Source organism: Rhinatrema bivittatum, chromosome 1 (genome assembly GCF_901001135.1).
Source record: "Rhinatrema bivittatum chromosome 1, aRhiBiv1.1, whole genome shotgun sequence".
Classification (NCBI taxonomy): domain Eukaryota; kingdom Metazoa; phylum Chordata; class Amphibia; order Gymnophiona; family Rhinatrematidae; genus Rhinatrema; species Rhinatrema bivittatum.
In genome coordinates, this window is record NC_042615.1 from 252034077 (window position 1) to 252061598 (window position 27522).

The 27522-nt window shown below is 41.9% G+C and overlaps 1 protein-coding gene across 5 annotated transcripts in view; it reads right to left on the bottom strand.

Annotated features, from left to right (window-relative positions):
• Window positions 1-3801: 3801 nt before the first annotated feature.
• SMOX (spermine oxidase) overlaps window positions 3802-27522 on the bottom strand; it is a 142833-nt gene continuing 119112 nt past the window's right edge. For 3 of the 5 annotated variants that reach the window (XM_029593407.1, XM_029593426.1, XM_029593416.1), the window contains 3 exons: window positions 22037-22733; window positions 12879-13039; window positions 3802-4312 (listed from right to left, as the gene is read on the bottom strand). In XM_029593407.1, coding sequence (XP_029449267.1) covers window positions 4166-4312; window positions 12879-13039; window positions 22037-22733 — 1005 coding nt within the window. In that variant the 3' untranslated portion in view covers window positions 3802-4165. The remainder of the gene's footprint in view (window positions 4313-12878; window positions 13040-22036; window positions 22734-27522) is intronic. The other 2 variants (XM_029593399.1, XM_029593435.1) reach the window with 2 other exon arrangements.

Sequence of the window (27522 nt, forward strand, 5' to 3'; positions counted from 1 at the left end):
TGTTTGGTTATAGTATTAATCAGTGACATTCAATCTTTACTTAATTTTCTGAATCGCCTATGCCGAGGCACTATTTGATGTACGATTCGCACAAAAATAAAATTCAAAAACATACCAAAATCTTCCTACAAAGACAAAATAAAACAATATAATAAAACAAAAAACAGTATGTCAAATTATAACATCATCTCAACAGGTAAGTACATGTCCAGCAGAAAAATAATCAAAAAGCCTGCCATAAAACCTCTAAACATGCACTTGCCTAAACAAGAACTTTTTCAAGAGATTCTTAAGAGATTTTGTGCAATCTGCAAGCCATAACTGTTCAGGGAGTGAGTTCCAAGAAGTTGGTGCCACCACAGAAAATACTTTCTCTCTGGTTTCAGCAAGGTGAGTTCTGCAGAAGATGGAATGCCCAAAAGGCCTCTCTGTGAGGACCGCAGTTGGCGAGTAGGATTATAAATGTATAGTAATGCATTGATCCAAGGAAATGAGTTAAGTTGCAACATTATGTACCAATAACACTATTTTGATTTGGACATGATTATGTACTGGCAAGCAATGAAGGTCCATTATGACCAGAGTTATATGCTCCCTACCAATATTTTTTCAAGTTATTAACCGTGCAGCCAAGTTCTGCAGAAGCTGTAATACTTTCAATGATGTTGAAGATAAACCAATATAAACAGCTTTTCTATAATCCAGCAATGGCAGAAATGTAGCCTGTATAACCAAATGAAAATCAGAATAATCCAATATATATTTCAAATGTTGCAGCATTCAGAGTTTAAAAAAATCTAGATTTAACAGTTTTGCTATGTATTTTGTTATTTATGTTGTATCCGGTTATCTTATATTTGTCTGTATTAATTTATAAATCTTTTTTTAATAACCTGATGTATTATTCATATTTTTTTTATTTGTCCTGAAATGTGGTTTATTATCTAGTTTTATATATACTGTATTTATTACTGTACATCACCTTGAGTCTTGGGTAGGCGATTCCTCAATTCCAAATAAATATAGCACTTTATTCATTAAACACTGTCTAAGCTTTAAAGCCATGGGTTATCACCAAGGCTGTGTGAACTGGTAATGGCCTCTATATTACTATATTTTTCCATAAGCACATGCATACTATAGCTTGTATTCCGTGTATAACAGACAACATATGTTAGCATATATTTGGTGATACAAAAAAAATAGAAAAAGAATCCCAAATATTACACATATTTCTCAAAATATTGCCAAGTCTAGTGAGCACAGTTTAATTCAATAATGAATCTCTTCTAAGAAAGTAATTAGCTCTTTGAAGAAGTCTCTGTTTTAATTGAAAATCTCTTGGGGTTTGCACAGATGGTTTTCTAAACACAAACATTTCTTAGCATGCCATTCTTTCATGCTAACATCCGTTGATGCTTTGATTACATTTTTGGAACAAAACTACTGCTAGAAACAGAACAGCAGTGGTTTCTCTTTCCAAAGAGCTTCAAGGTTCTCCTGTACTATTGCAGATTATTCATATCAGCCAACGCTCAAGAGTCTGCATAAACACAGCCTGCATATTCATACTGGCACTTTAATGGCAGCATGTATAGCATATGCCCATCATTGAAAGGCTGAGACCACTAAAGTATTGCAGAAATCTGTGGCAAACCCAGGGAGTTCCACGTACAATAACAAAGTGACTTGCAGGCACTCACAGGATGCCCACTGGGAATCTGCAGCATTTTCTTGGACTGTGCTACATGCAATTTATGCTGTAAGCAATCTATTGCCTTTATTCTCCCAGTAAAAACCGTTATCATTTGGGGCTAGTCATTTCCCCAATGGCATCATTCCCAGAATGCAACACATGGCATTTTGTCAAAAGAATAGCAGGCCACTGCATGGTTGAATAATCAATAATCCCTTTCATCTGCAACTACAAAGAAAAGCTCCAGTCATTACTTCTATTAACAGTTTGTGAGGGTGGATTGTGGTTTAGTCTGGTCCTGATGTACAAACTCCTATTAAGATGTGAGGTGCTCTCATACTTGAACTGCTGCTGGCTCCCTGTCTGACCTTCACCCACTAACAGGCCGATTCAGTACAGTGCGCTCAGACAGAGTGCACTGTTAGCCCCTGTTTGGCCACGCGTTTTCCACGTGCTATTCTTAACTCTTATAAAGTAAGGGGTAATAGCGCGTGGAAAACGCGCTGCCAACCCCCCCGAAACTAATAGTGCCCGCAACATGCAAATGCATGTTGATGGGCCTATTAGTCATTCCCGCACGATACAGAAAATAGAATGTGCAGTGAAGCCGCACATTTTACTTTCAGAAATTAACGCCTGCCAAATTTTAGCCGGCACCGGGAAAGCGTACAGAAAAGCAGAAAAAACTGCTTTTCTGTACACCCTCTGACTTAATATCATAGTGATATTAAGTCAGAGGCCCCAAAAACAAAACAAAAAATCAAAAATTTAAAAAAAATAAAATTTAAATCTGCTCACAGCCTGTGGGTTGAAAGACGGACGCTCAATTTAGCCGTTTTCCGAACCCGTGGCTGTCAGCGGGTTCGAGAACAGACACCGGTAAAATTGAGCATCTGCTGTTAAACCCGCTGACAACCGCTGCCTCCTTTTACCGCAGACCCTCATTTGCATACGGGCCGATACTGAATCGAGCACCCAGGAGAGTGGCCTGGGCGCGCGCCGGGAGAGTGGGGCGCTCGCCGGCTCTCCCGCAGGTTTTTCTGTATCAGTCCGTTAATTAGATAAAAAACTGTACTATAATAGTTAATATAATGGCTCCCCTTCATAATAGAATGAGAAGTGGGCCAAGAAACATGTTATAAAACAAGCTTGATAATGATTTTAAAGTGTACAAAATTAACTTTGATGGGAGGGGGTAGGTCATCACAAATTTATTATAAGCAACATATGTTTAAAAGCAAGTTTATTCTAATGGAGGAGTATTCTATATATTGGCAAGACAATCACTGCATAAAAATATATCACTGGAAAGGTGAAGTGTGACTTGGGGTAGATTTACAGACCTACGCGCGGGCATACATGTGCACGCGCTACCCGGTGCGCGCGCATGTTATAAAATCGGGGGTCGGCGTGCGTAAGGGGGTACATCCTAGTGCAACTTGCGTGCGCCGATGCCCGCAGGCTTCCCCCTAACCTAACCTTCCCACCCCTTCCCCCTACTCTAATCCCCCCTCCAAATTGCCAAACCTTTTGCACCTGCCGGCAGCCTGCCAGCACGCGATCCTCTGACACAGGCAACATAGGAAATTGCCCAGAGTGCCAAATTTTTGAAGGTACGAAATATCCAGGCCAAAGAGAAGTCAGTTTCTGCTTGCTGTAGTGCCATGTGCCAGCACAGCTTCAAAGGGGCATCCACTGCCATGGCACTGCCTATGGGTGCCACCATTTTAAATCCAGCCCTGGTTTATACTTTGTAAAATGCAAAAAAGACAAAAAGGTCTGACCCAACCTGGCATTTCTTATTTATATCAAGTGGAAAAAAAAGGGAAAAATCAATCATATTATAAGAACCACTAACTACCCTGTTAGGGTGACTTAAGTTATGGAATCCACAGCACCAGCTACAGAAAGATGGAGATGAAGCTGCATGACAACATGCCTCCTCTTTCATTGCTCAGTTTAAGGAAACTCTGTACTGCTTTCATGCACATACATTTCATAGAACTGCATGCTTTCTACTTCATGATCACTACTATTTCTGACTAGGGATTTTACCTATTTGGACTTTGATTTTAACAGCGTCAAGCACAGTACAGCCACGCCCACTAATACAAACCACACATTACAACTTGAAATACTTTTATTACTACAACTTTTTCGTTGTCTTTTTTTGTTTTTTTTTAAAGTATTTAGTAGAGAAGGCACTTACAATACAGAAAATCAAAGAGGCACCAAAATGTGTGATCATAATTAAAACAGACACAAAACGGTTACCCAACAGGAGGAGCACCCTTTTCGGTTAACAATACAGTACATGAAGTAAGCTACAGAGGCCCTACATTTTAAAATCATTAGGACGGTTTCATAAAAAGATAAAAATTGTTCTACTTTAAATTAAAAATTAAAAAACAAAAAAAAAATTTAACACACAATTGTAAAAGGAATCACGAGTTAGTGTTCTTCAAATCATTAGGCCTTGCAGTTCCTGTACTGTAAAAGATCTTGATACATCTCAATGAGGTGAGCAGCCTCTCTCTGGCCAGAAAGCAGAGCACCATGGGTAGTGGAGTAATACTTCCTGTGAGTAGCTTCACCAGAAAACATCACCTGCATAGGCTAGATAAGGGAAGGGGGAAAGACGCACATACACACACACACACAAAAAAAAAAGTCACTAGAAAATAAATTGGATCAATATTGTCACTGGATAGTTTCATTTACAATACAGAAATGCATTAATAGAAAGGAATATGGCTGCAATTTCACACTTAAATTGCCAGAAGTACCAGATTAAGTCATTGGATAATGAATTTACTATGTCATGATAAAACTGTAGTTTTATCGTGTCACAAAAATAGCATGTTCCATAAATACAGCACAGCAATCAGAATAGGCCTGTCACCTATATATAGCAAAGTTTCTGATATTACATGCTATTACAATGGGCTGGACAAATTATATTTTAAAAAGGAACATTTTTAAAATTTTTAAAGAGCAAAAGTTGATTGAAAATCTATTCTTTAAATGTATACATGTGCCACAGAATTGCTGCAGAACTTGAAGACTGCTATAGAACGTTCTAGCCCTTTCTACAGGAAAATGGGGGCCTTGGCAATGATTTAGGGCAGGGATGGCTAACTCCAGTCCTCAAGATCCACAAACAGGCCAGATTTTCAGGATATCCACAATGAATATGCATTGCTTCCATTGCATGCATATTCTTTCTGCATATCCTGAAAACCTGGCCGGTTTGTGGCTCTTGAGGACCAGAGTTGGGCACCCTTGGTATAGGGCTTCCCAAACCAATCCTGGTGACCCTACAGCCAGTCAGGTTTTCAGGCTGTGTATACCGGATGGTATACACCCCAGAGTTCTGAAGGAACTAAAAAATGAAATTTCAGACCTATTAGTAAAAATTTGTAACTTATCATTAAAATCATCCATTGTACCTGAAGACTGGAGGATAGCAAATGTAACCCCAATATTTAAAAAGGGCTCCAGGGGCGATCCGGGAAACTACAGACCGGTTAGCCTGACTTCAGTGCCAGGAAAAATAGTGGAAAGTGTTCTAAACATCAAAATCACAGAACATATAGAAAGGCATGGTTTAACGGAACAAAGTCAGCATGGCTTTACCCAGGGCAAGTCTTGCCTCACAAATCTGCTTCACTTTTTTGAAGGAGTTAATAAACATGTGGATAAAGGTGAACTGGTAGATGTAGTGTACTTGGATTTTCAGAAGGTGTTTGACAAAGTTCCTCATGAGAGGCTTCTAGGAAAAGTAAAAAGTCATGGGATAGGTGGCAATGTCCTTTCATGGATTGCAAACTGGCTAAAAGACAGGAAACAGAGAGTAGGATTAAATGGGCAATTTTCTCAGTGGAAGGGAGTGGACAGTGGAGTGCCTCAGGGATCTGTATTGGGACCCTTACTTTTCAATATATTTATAAATGATCTGGAAAGAAATACGACGAATGAGATAATCAAATTTGCAGATGACACAAAATTGTTCAGAGTAGTTAAATCACAAGCAGATTGTGATAAATTGCAGGAAGACCTTGTGAGACTGGAAAATTGGGCATCCAAATGGCAGATGAAATTTAATGTGGATAAATGCAAGGTGATGCATATAGGGAAAAATAACCCATGCTATAATTACACAATGTTGGGTTCCATATTAGGTGCTACAACCCAAGAAAGAGATCTAGGTGTCATAGTGGATAACACATTGAAATCGTCGGTGCAGTGGGCTGCGGCAGTCAAAAAAGCAAACAGAATGTTGGGAATTATTAGAAAAGGAATGATGAATAAAACGGAAAATGTCATAATGCCTCTGTATCGCTCCATGGTGAGACCACACCTTGAATACTGTGTACAATTCTGGTCGCCGCATCTCAAAAAAGATATAATTGCGATGGAGAAGGTACAGAGAAGGGCTACCAAAATGATAAAGGGAATGGAACAACTCCCCTATGAGGAAAGACTAAAGAGGTTAGGACTTTTCAGCTTGGAGAAGAGACGACTGAGGGGGGATATGATAGAGGTGTTTAAAATCATGAGAGGTCTAGAACGGGTAGATGTGAATCGGTTATTTACTCTTTCGGATAGTAGAAAGACTAGGGGGCACTCCATGAAGTTAGCATGGGGCACATTTAAAACTAATCGGAGAAAGTTCTTTTTTACTCAACGCACAATTAAACTCTGGAATTTGTTGCCAGAGAATGTGGTTCGTGCAGTTAGTATAGCTGTGTTTAAAAAAGGATTGGATAAGTTCTTGGAGGAGAAGTCCATTACCTGCTATTAAGTTCACTTAGAGAATAGCCACTGCCATTAGCAATGGTTACATGGAATAGACTTAGTTTTTGGGTACTTGCCAGGTTCTTATGGCCTGGATTGGCCACTGTTGGAAACAGGATGCTGGGCTTGATGGACCCTTGGTCTGACCCAGTATGGCATTTTCTTATGTTCTTAATATGCATGAGATAAATTTGCATTTATTGAGTCACCAATGTATATAAATGTTTATGCATATTCATTTTGGATATCCTGAAAAACTGACTGGCTGCGGGGTCACTAGGACAAGTCTGGTAAGCCCTGCTATAGTGAATTTCTGCTTTATACAGAATTTTGCAATACAGTTCTTTTAGAAGCTCACTACCTACTACTCCCTGTCTTGTTCAAATCTTATGTTTAGCATTGCTTCGATTTTCAGTACTAAGAATTTGACCAGAAACTCTTGTTTAGTTACTACAGACCATTACCATTTCTACTTTGTCTCATGCTGACTCACTGTTGCCATACTTACTGACAATGGGCATCAGAACAGGCATGTTTATGCAAACCCACATGTTAATGAAAGAAGAATAACTACACTGCCATTACATTGGGAAACAGTAGAAAATCCATTATTAAATTGTGTGCAGTAGTAACAAATCTGAATATCTTTTTTTTTTGCCTTCTGCTTTTCTTACATAATAATCATGCTAGGATGCAATCCTATAGTCCAGGGGTGGGCAAGTCCGGTACTCAAGGGCTGCAAACCAGTCGGGTTTTCAGGATACCCCTAATGAATATGCATGAAATAGATTTGCATACAACTGAGGCAGTGTGTATGCAGGTCTCTCTCATGCATATTCATTAAGGATATCCTGAAAACCCGACTGGTTTGCAGCCCTCGAGGACCGGAATTGCCCACCCCTGCTATAGTCTATAAGAGCGTGGTTTAGTTTGTGCGTTTCCAGTGAAAGCTTCAAAGCTGACCAGTGGTACTGAAAACTCAAGCAGAACTTCACTCGTGTTGGGTGTATTTCAAGTTGAACAAGCAGTGTTTGCTTTCCCATCTTTGTGATGTTTTTTGAACTTGTTATCATCAGAGTTCACATGGATAGGTCCAAAAGCTTCTAAGAAACTGAACTCAAAATTTTGCTGATAGCTCTAGAGACCCTTTTGTGGTCCATATGTGATTGGTGATGCATGCTAAAATGTCTTAAGGAAACAGGTCTCGTGTAAACTAATGAAGGAATTTTACCTTTGTGTTGCCTTTACAAAATGTTTAGTAGTTCAAAGAATGTTTTTATCTAAGAATTTGATATAGTTTGAGGTTTATGCAACATTGGATGGAGAAATCAGTACAGTATGTTAATATAGGGAAATTTAAATATGTACATCACTGTGGCACAGTGTTGTCTTCAATATTTCCAATATCAGAATAAGCAAAATGATACATATTGTAAGGGCAACAAACCTTCGGGGTGAATGTTCAAAGGAGTTCCGAATGTAAGATTAGCATATGTACACATATGCAATTTTATAATCATCAAAATTATGAGTGTATTTTCGGTTTCGTTCACACATTTACCTGTGCAAAAAAACGGCGGTCCAGGCATATTCCTGGACAGGGCCAAGAGGCATGTATATAAGTTCCTATTTTATAAAAGATTTACACAAACACATTAGGCAACTTATTCACACAATTTTACAGCTGCTAATTATCAAGAGCACTTAATATCAGATTCATCTGTTAGGGGTGTGCATTCGGATTGACCGCATTAGTAAAACGCAACTCATATTTTTTTTTTACTTAAAAAATTGATTCGACATAAACGATCGGATTTCCCACATATCGAACATAGATATGTTCGATATGTTGGAAATCGCGATTGTTGAGCCAAAATAAAAATATAAACCCCCTCACCCTCCTTAATCCCCCCCCCCCGACTTACCACAACTCCCTGGTGATGGAGCGAGGAGTGAGGACGCCATTTCTGCAATCCTTGGCGAGAAGCATGTGACGTCGGCGGCACGTCGAGTGACGCCGGCGCCACGTGATTCCCGGCTCGTTCGCGCCGGACGGCTCGTTCGGCCCAAAAAGAACTTTTGGCCAGCTTGGGGGGGCCTCCTGACCCCCCCAAGCTGGCCAAAAGTTCTTTTTGGGCCGAACGAGCCGTCCGGCGCGAACGAGCCGGGAATCACGTGGCGCCGCGTCACTCAGACGCGACGTCACGTGATTCCCGGCAAGTTCGCGCCGGACGGCTCGTTCGGCGCGAACAAGCCGGGAATCACGTGACGCCGACGTCACGTGATTCCCGGCAAGTTCGCGCCGGACGGCTCGTTCGGCCCAAAAAGAACTTTTGGCCAGCTTGAGGGGGTCAGGAGGCCCCCCCAAGCTGGCCAAAAGTTCTTTTTGGGCCGAACGAGCCGTCCGGCGCGAACTTGCCGGGAATCACGTGACGTCGCGTCTGAGTGACGCGGCGCCACGTGATTCCCGGCTCGTTCGCGCCGGACGGCTCGTTCGGCCCAAAAAGAACTTTTGGCCAGCTTGGGGGGGCCTCCTGACCCCCTCAAGCTGGCCAAAAGTTCTTTTTGGGCCGAACGAGCCGTCCGGCGCGAACTTGCCGGGAATCACGTGACGCCGCGTCACTCGACGTGCCACCGACGTCACATGCTTCTCGCCAAGGATTGCAGAAATGACGTCCTCACTCCTCGCTCGATCACCAGGGAGTTGTGGTAAGTCTGGGGGGGGATTAAGGAGGGTGAGGGGGTTTAATTTTTTTTTTGCACATATGTACATATACCCAACTCATTGGATTTTTTTTATGTCCATATTGGCCGCAAGTGGGACCCCCTTTCGGACATAAAAAATATGAACATAAAATTTTGCTCTGCACATCCCTATCATCTGTTGTCTGCTATTGGTTGAGTGGGAAGTCTGGCTGAACTGGGGTGAAGAACTAGGAGGGTCTTGGTGCCCTGGAGAAGGAATGGGTGAACTGGAGGAGGTATTGGCAAACTGGTGATTTCAATTAGACACACAAGTTTTAAAATATACAGACTTCTGCGTATAAATCAAAATTTTAATTGAACAAGTTCTATTTTTTTGCATGTAAAATATACATGCATATGTTTATAAAATAGGTAGGAAAGGTATGTGTTTTCCATACATTGCAGGTATTCACACATAACCAAACATATGCGCATATGTTGGGGGGTAGACATTCCCATATGTTATATTCTGCCCGTACCTGATCTATGCAGGTTATAAAACACTTAGCAGATCTCAGCACGGCCATGTATGTGCTTATATGGAGTCGCATGGAGTTTGAAAGTTATTTTCTTTTTGTTACGAAAGTAAATAAAGATAAGAGGAATAAAAAGAGGCGTCTATGGTTTCCTAAAAAAGTGGTTGGAAAAGGGAAAAAAAAAAGAAGGTTCACATTCATAAACTCTAAGATCTCAGAAAGAGAAAGGCAGGCAACAATGTCTGGAAAAGCAGTCAAGAGAGAGAAAATGCAAATTAAAGAAAATATTATGGGGGAAAAAAAGAGACATTTTTTGATATGTGGGATCGTAAAATCAGAGGTGACAGCAAGAAAGTGTAATTGTTAAATAATTATGTCCGGTGTTCATTCAGGAAGGACTTGTCACAGATACTATGGAATGGAAGTAAGGTAGACCTCAGTTTCAGAAGATTCTGTTCATGGAGCTAGCAAAACTAAAACTAGATAAAGCAATAGTGCAGGATGGGATACATTCAAGAGTATTAAGGGAACTTAAGGAGGTTCTGGCAACTCTGCTGACTTTTTCAAAAACTCTTTAGACTCAAAAGCGGTTCCAGAGGACTGGAGGCGGGCAGAAGTGGTTCCTCTGCACAGTATGAGGCTGTGAACTAGAGTCTGGTTAGTCTGATTGGAGTATTTATTTATTTAGTATTTTTTATATACCGAGGTATAGCAGAGTTGCCTTCACTCCGGTTTACATATACAAACAACATGTTACATTGAACGGTGTATAAATATAAAATTAACACTAATGAGAGAAGACTTAGCAATGAGAGTTAATATAACAAAAAACACAGGGTGGTAATCGCTGCTAAAACAGAGGTTAGTGCAGTTTCTGGAATACAAGAGTTTACAGGATCCGAGGCAGCAAGATTTTACCAGAGGTAGGTATTGTCAAATGAATCTACTCAGTTTCTTTGACTGGGTAACCAGAGAGCTGGATCAGCAAAGGACGCTAGATATAACATGGATTCTAGCAAAACCTTAGACTACTTATGAACAGTGTCAATGTGGAACCAATAGAGCTCCTAGATATGGGTCCTATAGTGACTGACTAGGTTAGAAACTGGTTGAGTGGGAGGCGACAAAGTGTAAGGTAAATGGAGTACAATCCAAGGAAAATGGGGGGGGGGGGGGGGGGGGGGGAGGTCACGTACCAGTGGTGTGCCGCAGGAATCAGTCCTAGGTCTGGCTCTGGTTAACATTTTTGCAGCAATACTGCAGAAGAGGTATCAGGAAAGGATTGCTTTTTTGCAGATACTACCAAAATTTGCAAAAGAATAAACAACCAGGAAGGTGTGAAAACATGAAGAGAGTATCTAGTGCAGCCTGAAAAATGGTCTAGAATTTAGCAGTTAAAATTTAATTCTAAAAAAAAAAAAAAAAAAATGCAGGGTCATGCATTTGGATTACAAAAGCCAAAGTACAGATATGCGCAAATTATCAAATACTATGGTAGATCTCCGCATGCCCATATGCGCACATATTTGGGGTCACGTGGAAGTCTTTAAAAGTTACCGTTTCAGAGAGCACCATCACTTGATGTAGCATGTGTTTACATATATAAATGGATACTTTGGCCTTCTTATACCCAGAGTTTTAATGAGTGCCTTAAACCGCCTGTGAGGTACACCTATTCCAACATGAACACAATGGCTTTCCCCACCCCCTCCCCTGCCCCCATTCAATGTGACACTACTCTGTAGGTGTGTACAAGGTCTTTATCCACTATTGTAATACAGATGACTCCTATTAAAAACATCCTTGGAATCAGATAAAATGATCCTATCAACAGGATGCTGCTGAAACAGGAATCATTTCTGTAACCCTTTCCTTGTCCTTTCCACTCCCTCTCCTAATTGACTCCTTTGCTACAGAGTACTATCGGTGATTAGGCAGTGCATTAATATTGCCTCTTTAAGGGTGTGACATGACTTATGGCAAGGAATTTAATCTGGAAGAGGCGATACTAGTGCCAGAGCTAGAGACATGGCTCTCAGCTTTCCATCTGAAGACAAAGGAGAATCGCTGGATCATGACAGAAATGTCTGCACCTACTGTTGGTAGCTGCTATCTGTGGGGCCGATGCAATACAGTGCGCTCAGCCGAGCGCACTGTTTAACCCACTGTCGGAAGCAGGTTAAATAGGCGCTAATCCACCCCCTAACGCAATAGGAGGATTAGCGCCTATTTAACACACGGACACGGAGTGAAGGAGTTAGTGCTCATATGCAAATGCATGTGAATGAGGCTATTACTCATTCACTCCAAGTGCAAAAAGATAAATGTGCATCTCAGACGCACATTTATCGCTCAGATATTAACACCTGCCTGGAGCAGGCATTTATAGCTGAGCGCTTTGAAAAGAAGTACAGAAAAGCAGAAAAACCTGCTTTTCTGTACTTTTTTTTTTTAAATTAAAAAAAATAAACAAACAACTCGGCAGATAGGCAGGTTATGAAAACTGACGGAGAGTTTACCAGCATTGGTTTTCCTAACCGGCAGCCGCGACCCCCTAATTTAAATATTGCATAGTGCCCCCCTTTGCGGGCGCCATGCATGTGTTAAGAAAGCGGACGCTGAAAAGTCAGCACCCGCTTTCCGCGAATAGTTTTGCATCGGCCCCTGTGACAGGTTACCCTAGCCTCTTTCCCAGGTCCCTCAAAACAAGACTCAAAGTGCTGTCATGCACTTGAGAGAGACATATTCCAGCAATCCAGACCAGGATCTGTTTGTGTTTGCTATGAGTTTACGTATGCTCCACCCCAGATCTTGGTAATAGCACCAGCAAGCTGCCAAGGGTCACAGGTTCAGGCTCCAAGCAAGCTGTCTAAGAAAGGAGGAGAGCAACTGCCCCAACTGTAAACTCCATTTGCATGTTTCCTATAGTCTCCAGCCTCAGTCCTGATTTCTGAAACACACTGGGGGCATTGCGTGTGCTTCCCTTACTTCCTTGGTACATGCCAATAAAAAGGAGCACATTAAATTCTTCGAAAAGAAGGTATGATAAAATGAATGTGCATCGAACAGGAGTTCTTAAGCATGGAATTTAGCTTTAGATCAGCCAGTTTAACTACTCCCTTTATTCCAGCCACTTAGCAGCTGGAATGTCAGGAGGTACTTACATTCGTTTTGGAGCTTTCAGTGTAAGGCAGCGGTTTAACGAGTTTCTCCACATCAGCTCCACTAGACCCAACTTGAGTGTAAGAATAGGATCCACGGAAGTAGGGATTACTGCCCCATGATGACCGCAGAATCCTCCGAGGTTTTGGAATGTTTGGATTTCCTATTTTAACCAGAAAGATTAAAGAAAATCAGCAGAATAAGGGCCCATGCAAAGTTGATAATCCTCCTCCTCCTCATAACTCGCATTGTAACCATCATGTTTCACCCCATGTCCGATTTCAAAATTGGCTCTGAAATTTGAATTGCTTCAGCATGCAGTCACCTCTGCGATACAACTACACAGAAAGCAGGCAAGGGAGGGGACGGCTTTAGAATTTAACTGCATCACTGAGCTAAAAACCAAATCCTACATTTTTTTTTTTTTTTATACTTAGCTCTATTTTCCACCTTTGCTCCATTTCCTGTGTGCGTTTGCATGTAAATGACATGCGCAGGTTATGAAATACGGGTACTTATGTGCGCACATATGCTTGTGCATGTGAAAACCACGACCAGTGCAAATTCGGATTTATCTGGAAAAGCAGCAGCATTTACCCAGATATGTTCCGATTTATGCAGCTAAATATTGGAACTCAAGTCTGAAAAGCACTACTTGTCCTTCCGATTAGCGCTATTTCGACTTATTCGGGTACGTAAGATAGCCAAATATGTCTAAAACAAAAGCGCTATTTATATGGATAAGCTTGAATCGGTCCAAGTAGTGCAAAAGTCACTATTTAACCGGATTAAGTCGGAATTTAGCTGGGTAAGTGTGCGCAAACGATATACCCGTGTATTTGTACTTTGAATTTTAAGGGGATATGTGAATAGATTTTTTTTTTTCGCGTTACTTAAACATTTACCCCCATGCGTCTGCTTTTACACGTGCAAGTCAGGGGATTTTATAACATGAACGGCAACGAAATTACCAATTTCACCAATTAGTCTACCAGTTCACCCAGTCCATCTGCAGCTCACGAAGACCCTTCTGGCTCTTCAGCCTGAAGTCCCCCTATTTCACCAGTCGTGTTGTGAGTTTTAAGATGTTTACGATCATTTACACCAGATAATTAGCAGGGGTAAATCCAGGACACGCGAATAAAAGACTTATGCGCATCACTTTGCAGGTTGTAAAATACCAACTTTTCCATGTAACTGTTGGGCCCTCTTCCTGGCACTAGCCTGCCCCACCCCCCCCTTTTTTTTTTTTTTAAACACATGCAAGTTTACACACGATCCCCGATATACTGCGTGAGTTGCGTTTTTTAAAAATAGCATAAATTCATGTACATGCTATTTTACGCATGCATCTTTTGAAAATTCACATCTAAGTGTACAGTGAGTTATTAGAAAGTTTATGTGACACTGATAAATGACAAGTATTTGTGATTCTCCCTCAAATCAAATGCACATTTCCTAAGGCAGGGCAGCAGTAACAGTCATGTGTGGATCTGGAAGGACACGGTCAGCAAAATGTTTACTCAGCTCCTCTTAGGGTCTGGAGTTTCACAGTTGAAAGGTGGTGACCCTACATGCAGTGCGTTTACCCAGTCACCCGCTAAAGTGACAGTATTATTTGTCACTATACGAGCTTTTATTATTATTACCTTACATTGTTAATGACTATTCTGCTGTTTAATCCTTCCTTCTCCTCTCTATCCTTTCATCCCTCTCCCCTCGCCCTTGTTTGATGTATTTCTTTTCCTTTCTCCAGTTACAATGTGAACTGGCATGATGTACCCACTAATGCCGGTATAAAAAAGTTTTTAAATAAATAAATAAAGATGTCCTGCTGCTGTGCAGCAGGCAGTAAGATATCCCTTCACCGCCGGACTAGACTTTGGAGCAGGTGTGAGCCTAAGTAATAAGTAAATCAAGGTGAAACAGACACAAAAGGTAAGAACCAGGAGAGATGACAAGTTCTCAGGTCTTTTCCATTTTCTAAGGAGGCTACTCCTCACCTTCCACACAGGTCAATACAGTAAAGTGCGGCCGCGGTTACCCTGCTCCTAACCCGCTTTCTACTCACTTTTCGGCCGCGTTAGCCCTTCCTGCGATACACAATCCCCTTTAACCTACTCTTACCGCGTCCTTAAATCACGGGGTAACCCCTTCCGCCCGCGGCATGTATATTACATGTAAACGATCGGATTAGCTATTCCCTCCCATTCAGTAACGCGCGCCCCGACTATCGCTTTTTTACCTTGCCGTTTTGCCGCGCGTTTAACCTGCTAACTTACCGCCTACCCTTACCCCTGCGTTAGAGGCAGGGGTAAGGATAGGCGGCAAACTTTCCCCCAGCCCCCGCTCACCTGCCCTGGCCGCGTCCATGGGTGCCGGTCTCCGGGGCAGCTCCAGTCCTCTCCCCTCCTCCCGAAGCAACGAAAGCGGAAAAAAAATCAATAAAGCGAAAAAAAAAAAAAAGTTGCAAGAGAGAGAGGGGAGAGAGGACGGGCAATCCTACGCTCGGGATTGCCAGTCCTTTCTCCCCTCCTCCCGAAGCAAGGCGCGAAAAGCAGCCTTGCTTCGGGAGGAGGGGAGAGAGGACTGGCAGTGAAAAGCAACGAAGCGACTTACTTTTTTTGCAGCCCCCATCCAGAGACGGACATCGGCGACGAGGGACCGCGGCTCCCCTGCCTCCAGCTGCCCGCGAAGATGGACGCATCGCACGGGCGAAAGCGGCCCCTGTGTGTGCAATTGGCCGCTCAAGACGACGTCGCATGCCGTGACGCCAAACGTCGTGACGTCACATCTTGAGCGGCCCAATTGCACTCACAGGGGCCGCTTTCGCCCGTGCGATGCGTCCATCTTCGCGGGCAGCTGGAGGCAGGGGGTCTGTCTTCGCCAATGTCCGTCTCCGGAGGGGGGCTGCAAAAAAAGTAAGTCGCTTCGTTGCTTTTCACTGCCAGTCCTCTCTCCCCTCCTCCCGAAAAGCAAGGCTGCTTTTCGCGCCTTGCTTCGGGAGGAGGGGAGAGAGGACTGGCAATCCCGAGCGTAGGATTGCCCGTCCTCTCTCCCCTCTCTCTCTTGCTACTTTTTTTTTTTTCGCTTTTTCAGCTTTCGTTGCTTGCTTCGGGAGGAGAGGAGAGAGGACTGGCAATCCCGAGCGTAGGAGAACCGTCCACTTCCTGGTACCTGTCATTTCAAATGTCATTTGAAATGACAGATACCAGCGTGTCCATGAAGCGTTAGGCCAGCGCACCCAGGATACTGTATAGCGTTCTATACAGTAAAATGGGTTGCGCGGGCCTAACGCTTCACGAACGCTTCTTAGACGCAGCTTGCATTTGCAAGCTATTTACATACAATATCGAGCAGTAGGTGAGCTGGACTGTGCGTGCGGCAACCGCGGGTGCGCCCGGCACTAACGCAGCTCTTCCTACCGCTCCTTACTGTATCGGCCTGTTAGCCAGGTCCTCTCTTCTGCTGGCTTGATTCACCACTCTTCACTGCTCCCCACCCGTCACCCCTCCTCAGCATGTTAGCAGAGCCGGTGCAAGGGTATTAGGTGCCCTAGATGAACCTTCTGCCCACCCTCCCCTGTCTCGCCATCCCCCTCCATCGTGCCGCTGTATGCGGACTCTTTATTCCCAGGGACCCACCTGTCTGCTTCCCCTGGCTCCTCTCTGTACATCCACCGTGCTTTGCTCCTTTTTGCCGCGAGCGAGATAGGCTCTGCTTGCGGCCTCACATGGCTGCTCTTCAGAGCCCCCTAATGGTCAGCACCCAGCCTAATGGGATGCACTTGCCTTGCATGTTGAGCTTCTTCCCTTCAATGGCAGGCTCAATCCAACCCTTAATTTGCGATCCCTCCTCCTCAGGATTGGATCACTTCCCTGCTCAGCCCAGGCATCTTTTATTTTTCTTCTGGAATTGTTCCTGCCTCCTAAACTCTGGCAGCCCTTCTCCCAGCACTCACAGATTCCAAGCCAGAGTCAGTCCCATTCCTGTAGAGTCCGTATAAGACACTGCTACCTGCATGCCCTGAACCCTGGCAGCTCATCAGTCAGTATCTCCCCAGCTCCAGGGCCACAGCTGTATGTGGTGCTTCCCACACTCAGCTCAGAAACCCCCAAGATAACTGCCGTCTTCTGTGGGATACTACAAGGGAATAATTTTTTTATTATTTTTGAACAAGGGGAATGGAATTCCCCTCCATTACTCCTCAAATCAAGCCCGGATTGCAGCCCATGTCAAGACCAGAACTGCCCAGAGGAAAATAGATTTCCAAGTCATAGCATCACATGCCATAACATCCTCCCCCTTCCCCATCCTTTTAGTAAAATATTTTCCCTGGTGACTGCAGTGCTGAAAGGAAATGCCAGATACCACCTAACCTCATCTTTGCCCTATCCCAACTAACCCAGAAATCTTCACTAAACTTCAGATAAACCATTTTCCAATCCTTGTTTTGTAGTTTGAATCTATCTAGTGTCTCTGCTTACTCTTGGCTTTCTCTTAGTTTTCTCTCTTGCTATCTCATTCCTTATTTTTCCTAAACTTATTTTCACGTCTTCCTCATTTCTTTATCATGCCTGATATTTTTCCTGCATGTGTAAATCTCTTTCTATATGCTGGCTGTCTCTCCACAGCTCACTGGTTTGTCACTTCCATCCCTCCTCTCACCCCTTCATGCCTCTTCCCTCCACCATAATCCCCCTCTTCTCTCACAAACCTTCTCTTGGGTTTATCTCCCCTATCATTCCACCTTTGTCCCAAACAGCAACTTTCCCAGTCCTCTTCACCCTCTTAAATACCCTTTCCTTAACCCTTCATCCCAGTTTACACTTCTCACATCCTATGTCTTCTCTCCAAGCTTGTATCCCCTTTTGCTTTCTCACAGACCATGTCCCCACCCCCAACCCTCTTACCTCCTCTCTCCCTCACAGCCTGTGTCTATTCCTCTCCTTCTCCCACAGCCCCACTATCAGCCCCTCTTCCAGACCTCCCCAGCAGTATATTCTCTCCCAGTCAGTATCCTATTCTATTTTTTGGCTTATGTACCACCTCCCTGCCAAAAAAGGGGACCCAAAACAGTTTACATGTAAAAGTAGTAAAATATGTTAACATAATACATCAATAAGCATAATAAAATACATCAGAACTACATGATACAATAATCCCTCATACTGCCAGTTACATGCCACACTTTCAAGGTGGGGGGTTGGCGGTGAAAATATATATACCCCTTTTTATAAGCAATCTTCCCATTTCCTGGCCAGCATTCCCTTATCTCCTCTCCCAGCACAGACCTCTATCCTTATCTTTCTCATTGCCTTTTCCTTGTATCGCTTATCAGTGGTTTCTTCCATCTCCATAGGTACCTTAGGGCAAACCAAAGGCTGGAAGCCTGTCTGTCCTATACTGCTGTACCTCTCAGACATTCCACAGCCAGCCAACAGCCTGCAGGGGGGGGGGGGGGGAGTGGGAACAGCAGCAGCAGAGGAGACAAAAGTGCTGCCTACCTGCCCCCCCCTGCTGCCTGCAGCACAGAGGTCTTAGTTCCCAAGCAGCAGGAGCACAGGAGACAACAACATCAGAGGTGACTCAGCACCCACATCGCTGGCACCTATGATCAGAGTCACTGCTACAGAGATCCAAAACAGACCAGCCCCGAAAGAGAAAGTGCTGCACCTGGGAGTAACCAGCAGTGATTTGCCACGTTTAGAACCTGGATAGTCATTTGGACAGTAAGACCAATGGAGAAGGGCCACTTCCTGGACTGTGAAAACTAAAAAACTCTTTGACAAAAAAAAATTTAATTTGCAAGTGATAAGTAAAAGGGACTCACAGCTACAAGGTCACATAAGTTTGGGACATACTGGTCAAAGAATAAAACAATAGCAAGTGTCAGTTTAGATAAGCTCTTCATAATTCTTCACAGAACAGAAAGATAATTTGAAAAACAAAGTTATCTGTTATGCAGAGTGTGAGGCTACTGCACACTATGCAAGGGAAGGGCTATATCAGCACTTACTAAGAGGATGTTTGCATCATTTCTTTCAGGTCATTACTGCCATGTGCATTCAATATGGCTTTATGGCCAAGTTTTGCCTGGACTAGAAAGAGCATCTTGGACTGGCCTTAACGGAGAAACCTACAAACATTGGATGGGCATCAAAGAAGTGTGGGACCAGCTATTTCCAGATGTTTTGAAAGAGGGCAGCCACAAAATATTTGAATTTCAACCGAGGGGCAATGATTTTCAAAATATTTGAATTTCATCAGAGCGCCCATTTACATAAGAACATGCCATACTGGGTCAGACCAAGGATTCATCAAGCCCAGCATCATGTTTCCAACAGTGGCCAATCCAAGTCACAAGTACCCAAACATTAAATAGTTCTGAAGCTACTATTGCTTATTAATTAATAGCAGTTTATGGATTTTTCCTCTAGGAACTTATCCAAACCTTTTTATACCCAGTTACTCTAACTGCCGTAACCACATCCTCTGGCAATGAATTCCAGAACTTAACTATGCGCAGAGTGAAAAAGAATTTTCTTTGATTTGTTTTAAATGATCTACTTGCTAACTTCATGGAGTGCCCCCTAGTCCTATTATCTGAGTGAGTAAATAACTTATTTCACCCCCTCAGTCTTCTCCTCTCCAAAATGAATAGCCCTAACCTCTTTAGCCTTTCCTCATAGGGGAGCCATTCTATGCCCCTTATTTTGGTCGCCCTTCTCTGTACTTTGTCCAATGCAACTACATATATTTTTTTTAGATGTGGTGACCAGAAATGCACACAGTATTCAAGGTGTACACGCACCATGGATTGATACAGATGCATTATGGCATCCACAATTTTATTTGCTGTTCCCTTCCCAATAATTCCTAACATTCTGTTTACTTTTTGGACCGCCAGAGCACACTGAGCAGACAATTTCAATGTATTATCCACTATGATGCTTAGATCTCTTTCAGCCTGAAGAACATTCAGCCAGCTAAGAATATTAAGTGAAACTTAATGCAACTTAGACCCCTTTTCAACAATGCTGGAAATATCTGATATGACATTTTGAGGATGATATGGAGTCAAAACTGAGGGACAAATGGATGTAAAAAAAGAGCAAGAAAAAAAATGAGCAGGGGAAATCTACAATTTTATCTGATTGTTACTTGGTTTGCTCATATGAAACAAACTATCAGCAGAACATAAGAATATAAAAACATAAGACTTGCCATACTGGGTCAGACCAATCCAAGTCACAAGTACCTGGCAAGATCCCAGTGGATAGATGGATTCCAAGCTGCTTATCGCAAGAATAAGCAGTGGATTTCTGCAACTCTACCTTAATAATTGTTAATGACTTTTCCTCCAGGAACTTGTCCAACTCTTTTTAAATGCAGCTTCACTAATAGCTTTCACCACATCCTCTGGCAACAAATTCCAGAGCTTAATTATGCATTGCATAAAATAATATTTTCTTATTAGTTTTAACATTACCTAGTAACTTCATTGTGAGTCCCCTAGTCTTTGTACTTTCCAAAAGAATAAACAACCGATTAACGTTTACTCGTTTTATTCCACTCATTTTATAGACCTCTATCATATCTCCCCTCAGCTCTCCAAGCTGAAGAGACCTAACCTCTTTAGCCTTTCATAGGTAAATTTTTCTATCCCCTTTATCGTTTTGGTTGCCCTTCTCTGATCTTTTCCAATTATGCTATATCTTTTTTGAAATGTGGTGACCAGCACTGCACACAATACTCAAGATGAGATCGCACCATGGAGCGATACAGAGGCATTATGATAGTCTGTTTTATTTACCATTCCTTTCCTAATAATCCCTAGCTTTCTATTTGCTTTCTTGGCTGTTGCAAAGGCCTGCACAGGAAAGATGCCATTATTTTTCTTAACAGTGAAGCTGAAATATTCAAAGAAGCAATCCAAAGCTGAAGCTTATGACTATATTTTATTTATTGATATGTCAATTTTGTTTACTGTGTTTTATTTATGCATGTTACCTTGTGATCCGTGTTGAGATTTGCATGGAAACTGAGGAATATAAGAATGTTTAATACATAAATAAAATATTTAGTTCAGATCAGAGTGAGGGATGTAGCTATTGGTTCAGTGTGGGAAAGCACAATGGCCACTGAAGATTTCTCATTTTTGTTCTTAACACTATTGATAAGTTCCTGGAAAAATAAAATAATAAAAAAAACAAAAACAAAAAACAAACAACCACCAAGAATGAAGGTCTTGATGCCTAAGGGAGAATCCTGCAGAATATGGTTCAGCCTTGCAAGGAAGTCTTTTAGATTCCAGCCAACAAGGGAACTTGAATCACCCTGCTATCCTGAGGTTATGAGCAAGAAACCAAGATGAAAATATACATATGTAGCTCCTAAATTGAAAGCTCCTTGGGTCAGGGATTCTCAAACCCTATTATCCAGATTTCCTCAGTACTACCCTTACAGTAATAGTTCTCTGTGGCTTTTTGAAACTTTATTCAGTCTAATTTTTCCATCAAGTAAAGAAGAATTGGCTCCTAAGTTCCCAGATAATCTGCACTTGCAAGTTGATAAAGTTTGGCTTTCTTCCAAGCATTTGTCTCAAAAAAAGACGAAAATCTACTGAAAATAATCAAAATAACTTTATACCGGCACGTGGGGGAACAAAACTATCATTTATGTTTTGACATGTCTGGTTGGTAACCATGTGAAGAGGGTTATGTACTAATGTCAAATGCCTTCATGAATGCGACAACATATACAAAATTGGCAAAATGTGTAACTGAGTTTGAAAATTTTTACATTCACTATTGCAATTTTGACAGCAAAATTACACAATTCAGTGTTTTTTTATGAAACAATTATCTTAGAAAGGTACAGTTACTTTTTTTTTTAAACAAATTCCACAATTTTGCGCTGACTTTATCACAAAATAAATGAGCAAATCTCATGTCCATAATATTTAAATGAGCAGTATCACAAAAAAAAAACCCAAAACAAACCCTTCTTACGATAATCAGCCTTTTCCGGCAAAGCCAGACACAGGTCAGTATATCGGCCCCTAAGTCAAGGATGTTTTTGAAGTTTTATCATACAAATTGATGTCTTCCCTTTCTATTTTAAGAAATCCAAAGAAAGGAAGAAGGGAAATACCAACCTGTAAACTTACGCAGTAGCTCAGTGCAGGTTTCTGCAACAGTTTCATCATCGTACTTTTCCATGATCAGAGCCTCATCGCCACAGATCCAGCCACTCAGCACATAACCGTAGCGCTCAGAAGGGTAAAGGACATCAAAACTGCAGATCTTCTTATACCACAGCTCCTCGGGATAAGTTAGACTCTCGCTCTCCGCCTCATCCTCCCAGACAAACTGGATGCTGTTGCACTCCGGACTCCAGAAAGGCTCCTCAAACTCCAGGAAGATCTTGTCGGTGGTGCTGATCCCAAGTTTCTGTATGGCTGTCACTTTATCGGCAGGGAGGCCAGGATGGAACATAGTATCATGGTATTTCTTCAGGACCCCAAGTGAAATGGTCACAATGACGTGATCGGCAGGGATAAACTCGAAGTCTTCACACTCCACGACAACTGGGTAGGCCTTCTCCTCAGTCTGGTCACTGTTATGGTCGGCCACCTGCTCAATCTCTTTGCTGATGGACTGGTTCCAGTGGATGCACTTGACAGGTTTGCGGAGCTGAACCACAGATTCTGGGATGGAATGGGCTAAGATCTCCACAATCTTGATAAAGCCACAAGGAATGACGTGGTGGGCACCAGGAATTTCAGTCCACTCTCCAAATTCACTGAGAGACACCTCATCCATGCTGTGGGAGCTGCTCTCACAGCTCTCGACCTAGTAGAGATTAAATTCATATTGTTACAAAAGTTAACATTTTACCATAAAAGACATAAAATCTACTTATATGGAAAACATACACAGCTGCTCAGACAATAGCAATGAATGCTTATGAAATGATGAAATTACAACACAAAGCATCCTATAGTCCTACACAGATAGTGTGTATTGTCATAATTTCATTTAATTTATTACTTATATACCACACCAATCAGACTGATATAGCTGCTCAAGGCGGTTTACAACAAATTTTAAATATAAATTAAAACATTTGAAACAAATTAAAGCTATTTAAACATTAAAAAATAATAAAAAAAAAAAAGAGAAACTGACATTTCTTCCATAGTCTTATTTCACTAATTTTGCATAACCATTTTAATTAATCATCTGTGAGCAATAGAAAGACTAGCACTCTTGATATTTTTAGATTATGATGGTTGCATATTGTACTTCTAACGGTTATAAAGGTTTCATCAAAGTACAATACTTAATTCTGACAGATAGGTTTCCAGATATGAACTGCACACTTAACACAAGTTTTCCCAATATATTTTCTGTAGCTCAATGTATTTAAACATACTTAAAAAAACACTGAAAAGTAGTATCAATTTCAGTGTGGCCATTTGTCCATTACAGGAGGAAGCAATTCCTTGCATTAAAGCCTAGAGGGGCTGGTTTTATGGAGGCAATTTTCAAAGAATTGTGTGGAAGTTGTGTGTGTAATAATAGTATATGCTCACGTAAGTAGCAGTTATGGGTGTAGATGATATTTTATAAACCTTGAAAGCACGTGTGTATTTCAGTATCATGCATAAATCTCAAGAGGGGAAAAAAGAAAAAAAGAGCCAGTTTAGAGGTGTTCCGGAGTGGGGTTTAGAAGCACACCATCAACCATAAGTGTATCTAATTTCAGACTTTTACTGGCTAGGTATCAATCAAAAACATTAGAAGCTATAAAGCATTTTTATGCTGAAAAAAATCAGGCGTATGGTCTATAAATCTAACCTGTACCATGAAATCCTGCCCATCTCCTACTGATATGCCATCGCCAAAGCCTTTTTAAAATTTTTCTCCTTAAAAGTTGAGAACCTCAGTTTTGACTTTTGCCAATGTTGCTCCTTGGTATAATGATCCTCTCTCTCTCTCTCGTTCAATTTGATCATATTTTAATGAAATATCCAAAATTATTTCCTCCATGAACAATGTGTATTGTCCCTCCATCAATTCTCCTATTGCCTTTTTTAAAGCAATTAATAACACCATTTTTTCATCATTAACTATAGTTAATAAATCGCTTCAATCTGGTTGTGTTCCAGACTGTTTAAAAAAAGGCAGTTGTTAAACCCATTTAAAAAAATGCCTGGTCAGGATTCTTCTGACTCAAATTATAGATGATGATCGCAAAGAATACCAATGTGCCCAAAATATTACTCCATTCACCAAGCACCTATAAAATAAGTGATCTTCATACTAGGCTTCATTGACCTTCATAATAGGCTTCATCGTATAGCATAACTTCACTTTCCCACTCCGTCTTAGTACTTTCTCACTTTGATGCTTGCTAAATTTGATAAGATCATACTTGTTGAAAAAATTGCGATGTTTATTTTCAGTTCATTTTTGATAACATTTACATATTGTGCATTAAGTATGTTACTTTGGCAATTGACATTTTTAACATGGCCGACTAGGTCTCCAACCCCGGCCATTATGGTTGCAATGGTTCTGACAATTCAACATCAGTTCTCTATTACGTCGGCTCTATTAATTGACAGCTTCAGCCCTTTAAATATGGTGAAACAATGGCAGTCTTTCCGCTGATAATGGAAATGAACGCTATCATGCCACCATGTTTCTAGCTGAACAAACAGAGGGGTAGATTTTACAAATCTATGCGTGCGCATACTTTTGTTCGCCCACCAGGCATAGCCGCGCGTATCTTATAAAATCCGGGGTCGGCGCACGCAAGGGGGTGCACATTTGTGCACCTTGCGCGCGCCAAGCCCTGCGCGCGCTGCCCGTTCCCTCCGAGGCCGCTCCGAAATCGGAACGGCCTCGGAGGGAACTTTCCATTCACCCCCCCGCACCTTCCCCTCCCTTACCCACCCCCCCGGCCCTATCTAAATCCCCTCCCTACCTTTATCTTAAAAGTTACTACTGCCTCCGGGCAGTAGTAACTTACGCGCGCCGGCGCGGCAGGCCCCGACACAGGCCGCTGTGTCGGGGCACTTGGCCACGCCCCCGAAACGCCCCAGAGCCGGAAACACGCCCCCGCACACGCCCCGAAAACGCAGCATCCCTCCCGGCACGCCCCCCCAGGCAAGCCCCGAGATTTACGCGCGTCCTGGGGCTTGTGCATGCAAAATAGGCTCGGCGCGCGCAGGGGTTTTTAAAAGGTTTACGCGTGTACCTTATGCGCGTAACCCTTTTAAAATCCGGCCCAGAGCGTCTAAAGTAAGTTTCTGGACTTGAGCTACAGAAATTAACGCTTTCCTAGCATCTGTTATTGTCAAGTAAAAAGTATAAACATTTCCTGTGGATTATACCGAACCTTTTATATTGCAGTAATTGAGCCCTTGAAAAAGGATCGTTTTGACATCCGAAACACGGTCCCGTGTCGGGCAGAGTTTACCGGGCAAAATTCAACTCGGACACAGTGGCTTGTATTTACTAAGTTAAGTAATGTGGCAAATTTGCAATTATAATGCGATTTAAAGGAGCAAAACACAAGTGGCATTAACATGTGATACTTGCAAATTGAAAAACATAACAAAAAAAATGTACTAGTATTAACCAATGATTATATATAAGGCAGAGTGGGAAAGTGAAATTATGCTATACGATGAAGCCTATTATGAAGGTCAATGAAGCCTAGATTGAAGATCACTTATTTTATAGGTTCTTGGTGAATGGAGTAATATTTTGGGCACATTGGTATGCTTTGCGATCATGAGTCAGTATTTACCAATAGTCCATTCCAAAGTATAAGTGATTCTGTGGTTCTAGTAGTGGTTAGTCAATAAACTATAGGCCAATTTAATCTATACCATTTGTCTCAAAAGTGATTGAAAGTGCTATATTACAGCAATTGACTGAATTCATAGAAGAAAATGAAACACTTGATCCCCATCAGTTTGGATTTAGACGTTCCATGAGTACTGAACTTCTAGTATCGTTAATAGACACCATCAGATGAGACTTAGACACTGGTCAACAATTTTTACTTGTTTCTCTAGGTATTTCTTCAGCTTTTGATACTGTCAATCATGAGATTCTTACTGCGAGAGTGCGGAATCTCAGGAAACGTTTTATATTGGTTTTCAGCTTATCTCAGCAATTGGACACACCAAGTCAAATTTAATAATAATTTTTCTACCTGGCAGAATTTGAAATCTGGTGCTCCACAGGGTTATGCTTTGTCAGCAGTTTTATTTAATATCTATTTGATTCCAGTTGCAAAATTTCTTGCCAGCATTACCGATGGATATAAAATATATGCTGACATTTAGTTTTTTTAATCCGATTAAATTCAACCTGGGACAAAACTCTTGAACATATGCACATTTGCATCTGTCATACAGTGGTTACATCAAAATAAACTTAAATATGTCAAAAACCTAATTGTTATTAATTCAGAGGCCATATTCCATTTGTCAGCATGATTCTCTCTCAATTGGTAACTTGAGTTTTACTTTTATTTTCAAATATATGTTTTTATCATGAATGTTATTTAATTGTACATTGCTTAGGCCTAATTTGTGTTACGTGATTAATAAATTAAATAAACGAAATTAAATGAAATATATGACAACTACACTGAGATGAACCCTAAGTTGATCTTCAAACCAGACTCATAAAAATGTAAAAGGTAATCAAGCAGTTTTTGTGTGGAGCAGGAAAAATGAACTAGGGTCTCCCCCTCACACCAAAAGGCAAACTTCCTCCACTTTGACCCACAGGACTTTTTTGTGGAATCTTTCCTTGAAGCCATAAGAATACAAGACATATACTCGGGGGGGGGGGGGGGGGGGGGGGAAAGAGGAGTCAACATGGCAACGTGCATCTCCACAGTGTTGATTGCAACGTCTTGGTTTCCTTTAAAGATTTTTCTTATTTCCTCTCAGGATGCCTCCAAAAAGGAAGGGGACAGAGCCTATCCCTCTAATTGATTCTTATCCCACAACAATAGAAGATTCCTGAGATAGGGGACCTGAGAATTCCTGCGCTGAGCCTGATAGAGGAGCATTGGCCTCCCAAGTGAATGAGGTATCATTGAGTCCTCAGATCAAAGGTTACCACTGCTTGAGAGGAGTGCATGGAGCTCAGTCATCACAGCACAGATTGATGATGTCACAGGCGTAAATGCTGAAGAGGGAACTAGGGTTCAGCGCACCTCGATTACATCGACTCTAACGATGGCTGATGTGAGACCTAGGGAGACCCCTGGATCAGGGTTGCAGGAGAAGCTGAGCCAGTCGGATGGAGGAAATTTTACACTGACTTTGATGCCCGTGGAGCGACAAAAGGTTAAGGCAATACTGAGTTTGTCAGAGCTTGATTGAGAGGAACCCCATGCTATATTAGTAAAGACAGTGGAGGTCACATTAAGCTCCTTGTAGAGTGTCTTGGCTAGAATGGATGCCTCTGTAGTTGATTGCTCTTCAAAAATTAATTCCCTATCTTCTAAATTTGATTTTTTGGCCAAGGGCTATGAACTAGTCTTGCAAGAGCAGTCGGATAGGATTGAAAAACTTGAAAAGGAAGTGACAGATGAAGTCTCTGAATG